Source organism: Gekko japonicus, unplaced genomic scaffold (assembly GCF_001447785.1).
Source record: "Gekko japonicus isolate JY-2015 unplaced genomic scaffold, Gekko_japonicus_V1.1 scaffold142, whole genome shotgun sequence".
Lineage (NCBI taxonomy): Eukaryota > Metazoa > Chordata > Lepidosauria > Squamata > Gekkonidae > Gekko > Gekko japonicus.
Window position 1 is genome coordinate 1093346 of NW_015174848.1, and position 7788 is coordinate 1101133.

Below are 7788 nucleotides of genomic sequence, written 5' to 3' on the forward strand. Positions count from 1 at the left end.
GCCAATGGCCCATCCAGTCCAACACTCTGTGTCACACAGTGGCCAGAAATACCAGGTGCCCTCAGGAGGTCCAGCAGTGGGGCCAGGACACCAGAACCCCTCCCACTCTTGCCCTCCCCCCAAACACCAAGAAGACAGAGCATGCCTTGCCCCAGACTGAGAGTTCCTGTCTATACCTTGTGGCTAATAGCCACTGATGGACCTCTGCTCCATATGCTTATCTAATTCCCTCTTGAAGCCGTCCATGCTTGTAGCCACCACCACCTCCTGTGGCAGGGAATCCCATGCGTTAATCACTCTTTGGGTGAAGAAGGACTTCCTTTTAACAGTTCTAACCCGACCGCTCAGCAATTTCCTGGAGTGCCCACGAGTTCTTGTCTTGTGAGAAAGGGAGAAAAGGACCTCTTTCTCTACCTGCTCTATCCCGTGAATAATCTTGTCAACCTCGATCGTGTCACCCTTCAGCCGTCGTTATCTCCAGGCTAAAGAGTGCTTTTTCACAGTGTATTTTGTCTTCTTGGTAACCTCCAGGTGGTGGCTGGAGACCTCCTGGGACTGCAACCCATCTCCAGGTGACAGAGATCGGTCCACCTGGAGAAAACAGCCACTCCAGAAGGTGGACTGTATGACATTATACCCTACGGAAGCCCCTCCCCTCTCCTCCCCAAACCCCGCCCTTCTCAGGCTCCGCCCCCAAATCTCCAGGTATTTCCCAACTTGGAGATGGCAACTCTACCTTTGAGTGTTGCACAGACACATTTTGGACTATGCTTGCAAGGAGACCCTGGCTGCCATCTTAAGGACACTTTCTCGGGAGGAAGAGCCACCGAATAAGCTGGGGCTTACTTCTGAGTAGACCTGCTTAGGCTCCCCCCCCCCCAGGGTTTTCAACTCTGGAAGGATGGCCAACAACCCCCTTTTCTTAGGAGCCTCTCTTGGACCGGATTTCTCAAGAGACAAAGGGACCTCCCCTTGTTTTGCTTCACTCACCTTCGGCAGGCGCCGTGGGCGGCACAGCGGCTGAGCGGGACTCGCGCCACGCAGCTGGAGAAGGCCACGTAGAGGGCGTGGTTGGCTTTGTCCAGCTCCAACCCCAAGATCCGCCGATCTTCCTTCTTGACGTTACACCTGGAAACAGGGGAAGGGGAAAGCAAGTGAACCTCACCCTGGCATTTCAGGCGCTTCCCTGCTGAGACGAGAGGTGCTCTGCTTCGTTTTCTACTGGGCTCCCAACAAGGAAATGCAGCCTCAATTTGCCCCAGGGCCGTGCAGGGGAGGGAGGGGGTTAACCCTTCAACTCTCACTGTGTTTCACTATTCAAAATCAGCTTCCTGCTCTACTTTCAGAAGAAGAAGAAGAAGAGGAGATTGGATTTATACCCCGCCCTTCACTCTGAGTGGCTTACAAACTCCTTTCCCTTCCTCTCCCCACAACAGACACCCTGTGAGGTAGGTGGGGCTGAGAGAGCTCTGACAGAACTATGGCTTGCCCAAGGTCATCCAGCAGCTGCAGATCAGAGTCCGTGCACTTCACTACACCAAACTGGCTTTCAGAGATTAGCTGCCTTGCTTTGCAGTACAATTGCTACATTAAAGTGCAGTAAGGAAGGAGGAAAAGGAGGAGGAGGAGGAGGAGGAGGACAGTTAGATTTATACCCCGCCCTTCACTTGGAGTCTCAGAGAGGCTGCCAATCTCCTTCCCCTTCCCCTCCCCACAACAGACACCCTGTGAGGTAGGTGGGGCTGAAAGAGCTCTCCCGAAAACTGCCCCTGAGAAAACAGCTCTGAGAGAACTTGTGACTGACCCAAGGTCACACCAGCAGTGGCATGTGGAGGAGTGGGGAATCAAACCTGGTTCTCCCAGATTAGAGCCCGCGCTCTTAATGACTACATCAAACCGGCTCTCCGAGCAGCTCTCCGAGCAGCCTTCTCTTTCTCTCCCCACAACAGACACCCTGTGAGGTAGGCGGGGCTGACAGTTCTTTGGAGGACTGCTTGTGAGAGAACAGCTTTGAGAGAACTTGTGACTGACCTAAGATCACCCAGTTGGCTTCATGTGGAGGAGGAGTAGGGAATCAAACTCAGTTCTCCAGATTAGAGTCCACCACTCTGAACGACTACACCAAATACCGGACGAAGAGACCTTTGACTCTCAAAAGTTTATACCCCAAAAAAACCTTGTTGGCCTCTAAGCCGCTCCTGGATTTGGATCTAGCTGTCCCTACGCTGCTGCTAGCTTTTTAAAGGAGAGAAAAAAATGTTCTCTAAAAATAAACGTCTACAATTAGAAAACTGTCACCCCGGTCTGTCTTTTCTCGGATGTCAGTTTGCGGAACAATCCCTCAGGATCCATCCCAAGCACACAACAGGTCAATCCTTCTCAGCGAGCAAACTCCCAGAGTTCCCTGGGAGGAACCCATGACAGGTGGGATAAACTTTGCCGTGGAGTTTCTTTATCTAGGATTGCTGCCTGTTTGGTGTAGTAGTTAAGTGCGTGGACTCTAATCTGGGAGAACCGGGTTGATTCCCCAGTCCTCCACTTGCAGCTGCTGGATGACCTTGGGCAAGCCACAGTTCTGTCAGAGCTGTTCTTGAAAAAGAGCAGTTTCTCTCAGAGCTCTCTCAGCCCCACCGACCTCACAGGGTGTCTGTTGTGGGGAGGGGAAGGGAAAGGAGTTTGTAAACCGCTCTGAGACACCTTTGGGAAGTGAAGGGCGGGGTATAAATCCAATCTCTTCTTCTTCTTCTTTCTCAAGGGCAGCTTGCAACGTAAGGGACGGTAAGATTTATAAAGCATTAAAATTCACAAATCATTAAAAACCCTGTTGTGATGATCCAGATTTTATTCGCATTGCAAAACAAAGCAGAGGGAGGAATCGGAACGAGTACAGGAAATGACACCCAGGAACAATGGACAAGCTATCCAGAGCTCAAGATACAGGGAAAGTTGACTGACTGCAAAACAGCAGTATTCTTGCTGGGTTAAAAACACGTGTCCTCCCCGAAGAGCCGACTGACCCAATTACCCATTCCACAGTGTTTATTTTGGTTTAATATTTCTCTCCACAATCGTGTTGGCGAGAACTGCTGAGAACACTCGGCAGCCTTTAACCCTCCAGTAAAGAGAACAGGGCTTGCGCCAGGTATTTCGTTGCCCCAGGCAAGAAGAAGAAGAAGAAGAAGAAGAAGAAGAAGAAGAAGAAGAAGAAGAAGAAGAAGAAGAAGAAGAAGAAGAAGAAGAAGAAGAAGAAGAGGAGGAGGAGATGGGATTTATATCCTGCCCTTCACTCAGAGTCTCAGAGCGCCTTACAATCTTTTCCCTTCCCCTCCCCACAGCGGACACCCTGTGAGGTAGGCGGGGCTGAGAGAGCTCTTTCCAGAACTGTCAGTTTGGTGTCGTGGTTAAGTGCGCAAACTCTAATCTGGGAGAACCGGGTTTGATTCCCCACTCCTCCACTTGCAGCTGCTGGATGACCTTGGGCAAGCCATAGTTCTGATAAGAGCTGTTCTTGAAAAAAGGGCAGTTTCTGTCAAGAGCTCTCCCAGCCCCACCGACCTCACAGGGTGTCTGTTGTGGGGAGGGGAAAGGAAAGGAGTTTGTAAGCTGCTCTGAGACTCCCTTGGGTAGTGAAGGGCGGGGTGTAAATCCAATCTCCTCCTCCTCCTCCTCCACATGCAGCTGCTGGGGTGACTTTGGGTCGGTCACAAGTTCTCTCAGAGCTGTTTTCTCAAGAGCAGTCCTCAAGAGAGCTCTCTCAGCCCCACCTACCTCACAGGGTGTCTGTTGTGGGAAGGGAAAGGAGTTTGTAAGCCGCTCTGAGACACCTTTGGGTAGTGAAGGGCGGGGTATAAATCCAATCTCCTCCTCCTCCTCTTCTCCTCCTCCTCTTAAGATGCTTTGCATGCCAAGGCAACTGCTGATATCCAGAGTAAGTACCTAAAGGGCTTTGCTTCCTTTGGGGGCGCACATTCCTTCCTTCCGCTCCACAAAAACGGTTTGGCAAATACCTGGAAAACCCCATAAGGTCCATCCGTGTCATGGCGCAAAGACAGGCGCCTCCAGGAGTGATTTTAGGGGGTGGCAGCCAGTCTCCCGTCCCCTCCCAAAGCATTCTTTGCTCCCACTCAAGATTGGGTTGCCAACCTCCAGGTGGGGCCTGGGGATCCCCTGGGATTACAACTGATTTCCAGAGAGCAGAGATCAGTTCCCCTGGAGCAAACGACTGCTTCGGAAGGTGGGCTCTGTGGCATTAGACCTCGCTGAGGTCCCTCCCCCGCCCCAGTCCCTGCCTGTCTCAAGCTCCACCCCCTAATCTCCAGGAATCTCCCAACCGACTAAGGAGCCAGAACCAAGGTCACAGAATCATAGAGTGGGAAGCAATGTTCCCTCTAAGCTGTGGAGTCTTGTGAGCAAACATTCTGCTTTGTAAGCTACTGACATTAAAGTTGTGAAAGAGCGATTCGGGTGCTGCATAAATTAGTTTGCTCAGGAGCCATCCCTTCCTGAGCGAAGACAAAAAATCTGTGAGCCGGGGGCTAAAAAACTGTGAGCCGGCTCACACTGACTCAGCTTAGAGGGAACACTGGTGGGAAGGGACCTCCAGGGTCATCTAGTCTGACCCCCTGCACAAGACAGGGAATTCACAAATACCTCCCCCCACCCAAACCCGTAGTGACCCCCATTCCACATCCAGAAGATGACAAAAAAAACCTCCAGGATCTCCAGCCAAAATGGCCTGGAGAAAAATGGCTTCCTGACCCCAAAGTGGCGATCGGCATTTCCCTGGGCGTGTACGAAAGGGCCACGAGAACTAAGCACTGAGGCAACCCTTCCTGCCCCTCCCTCTCATGATCTGCCTCAGTTCACAGAATCCGCATTGCTGTCAGACGGCCACCTAGCCTCTGTCTGAAAACCTCCAAAGAAGGAGAGCCCACCACCTCCCGAGGAAGCCTATCGCTCTGTCAGGAAGTTCTTCCTCGTGTTTAGCCGAAAACGCTTCTGATTTAATTTCAACCCGTTGGTTCTGGTCCGACCTTCTGGGGCAACAGAAAACGACTCCACACCAATGCTCCCTCTAATCTGTGGAGTCTTTTGAGCGAAAACTCTATTTTGTGAGCGACTGCCGTTGAAGTTGTGAGCGAGCGATTTGGCTGCTGCCTAAACTAGCTTGCTCTGGAGCCATCCTTCCTGAGCGAAGACAAAAAGGTGTGAGCCGGAGGCTAAAAATCTGTGGGCTAGCTCACACTAACTCAGCTTAGAGGGAACACTGCTCCACACCAATGTTCCCTCTAAGCTGTGGAGTCTTGTGAGCAAAAATTCTACTTTGTGAGCTACTGGCATTAGAGTTGTGAGTGAGCGATTTGGCTGCTGCATAAATCAGTTTGCTCTGGAGCCCTCCTTCCTCAGCTAAGACAAAAATGTGTGAGCTGGAGGCTAAAAAAACTGTGAGCTAGCTCACACTAACTCAGCTTAGAGGAAACACTGCTCCACACCATCGCAGATTATCAAACCGGCTTCCTTTTGGGTCCCCGATACACTTATCTGTGCACAAACTCCCGCCCACCCACACATATATACCATCTCATGAGTCATGGAACAAAAGTGGCTATTTTAATTCTGCATTTACATTTTCTGTGTTGCAGATATTTCACCACAGCCCACACTAGGGCTTTTCTACCATGACCTCAACCCCCCCCTCCATTTTTGGTATTTTTTGCTTAACATCTAGCCTGGAGAGGGATCTTATTAAGCTTGCCAAGTATTTTGCAACGTTTTGCTTGGTCCAAAAGGTATTATTCATTTGATGTTTCCAATTTGTCTTTTAAAAAATCAAATGGATGAATGCTTTGTTTTTCTGGCCCTTTTCATGTCCAAAATCACAATCTCTTGGGGCCGCCAGATCTTACTTGCTGCCGGTGGGGGAATTTTCGCTCCTCTTCGGAAGCGATGTCATCACGCCGCCAATGTTGCGCTGCGATGCTCTAGGTTTTGGGGAAAACTCTTATCGTTTTGAGGCCAGATTTACCATAGAGTTTTGCCCCAGACCTAGAGCATCACTGTGCAATGTCAGCAGCGTGATGATGTCATCTCTGGGTGACATCATCACACCATCTTTGGGGGCAGGGGTCATTTCCTGCAGGAGCGCACAGGAGCGGAGCTCCGGCAGTAAAGAGCCCAGGGGGCGGGCGCATGCAGCAAGCCCCACCCCCTGCTCCCAGCAGCCCTCAGTCAGAGCAAGAAACAGCCAGGTAAGTTGCAGAGCCCCCCCCCCCGCCGGCTCCCCGGTCCAAAACAGTCAAGTGGCACCTTTAAGACCAAGTTTTATTCAGGTCCAAGCTCTCCCTCCTCTGCGAGGACAGATCTGTACGTTCCCTCCCCCAATAGCTAGCAATCCAAAACAGTCCAGTGGAGCCTGAGCGGTGGGTGTTGCCTTCTGACACGCTTCCGGTGAGGTCAGGGTGTGTGGCATATGCAAATAAGTTATGCTAAGGAGTTATGCTAATGAGCTCCTGCACCTCTTTTTCTACGACATGACCCGTTTGGGGGCATTTGCTGGTGGGGAGGAGCCTGTAAAACGGGGAAACCCTCACCGAGACTTCCTGAGCTGAGACAAAAAGTGTGTGAGCCGGAGGCTAAGAAACTGAGAGCTGGCTCACACTAACTCAGCTTAGAGGGAACATGGGCTGTGACCGGGTGGCGCTCTTCACCACCAGTCTCTGATGAGTACCGTTGTCTCTGGTGACGTGCCCATAATCCATTGGGCTCTGCGCACGTCCGTGAACATTCTGGAATTTGCGGATCTCACTGAATCAGATGGGGGTGGAGGAAGGATTGGCGGCCCAGGTAGACAAAACCGACCACTGCCCCTGGACACACCCTTCCTTTGTTGTGGCTCCCGACTTGTGGAACGGCCTGCCTAAAGGGGTCAGGAAGGCGCCCCGTCTCCTGGCTCTCTGCAACGATGCAAAACCAGACTATTCAGGAGGGCTTTTCTGTGCAGGCGAAAGGACAAAATGGCTTTCACAGACTTGGATAAATGACTCGGATTTGTGGACTTCGCCGCTGTATAGAGCGTCATTTGTAAGTGGGATCCTATTATGTAATTTCCGTACGGCTTTATGTGTCAGGCTAATGCTTATGCTCGGCTCCTGTTCTTTACGGTGTTTCCAGTCTTCTAATATCCTAATGCATTCATTGCTGAATGCTCCGTTTTGTGGACGGTACTGACTCACTATGAGCAATCTGCATCGAGTCCGTGTGAGAAAGGGGGGCTATAACGTGAATAAATAAATAATGAAATAGCCCCCCTTCTGTTCCGGGGAAAAGTCTGTACTAGCCAAGAAGATGAAGAAGGGGAGGAGGAGGAGGAGGAGGAGATTGGATTTATACCCCACCCTTCACTACCCAAAGGAGTCTCAGAGCGGCTCACAAACTCCATTTCCCTTCCCCTCCCCACCACAGACACCCTGTGAGGTAGGTGGGGCGGAGAGAGCTCTGAGAGAACAACCGCTCTTTCCAGAACAGCTCTGAGAGAACTTGTGACTGACCCAAGGTCACCCAGCAGCTGAATGTGGAGGAGTGTGGAATCAAACCTGGTTCTCCCAGATCAGAATCCGTGCACTTATCCACTTCCAGTTGGGGCCTGGCTGTCTCCCTGAATTACAACTGATCTCCAGGCCACAGAGAACCTTGCTGGATCAGACCAGCGATCCGTGTAGTCCAGCATCCTGTTTTACTTTGGGTAGTGAAGGGCGGGGTATAAATCCAATCTCCTCCTCCTCCTCCTCC

At 51.3% G+C, this 7788-nt stretch overlaps 1 protein-coding gene across 1 annotated transcript in view; it reads right to left on the reverse strand.

Annotated features, from left to right (window-relative positions):
- Positions 1–7788, reverse strand: part of SEMA6C (semaphorin 6C) — a 95056-nt gene that overhangs the window by 44422 nt on the left and 42846 nt on the right. The window contains exon 13 of the mRNA XM_015424515.1: positions 991–1128. Within this exon, the coding sequence (XP_015280001.1) occupies positions 991–1128 (138 nt within the window). The remainder of the gene's footprint in view (positions 1–990; positions 1129–7788) is intronic.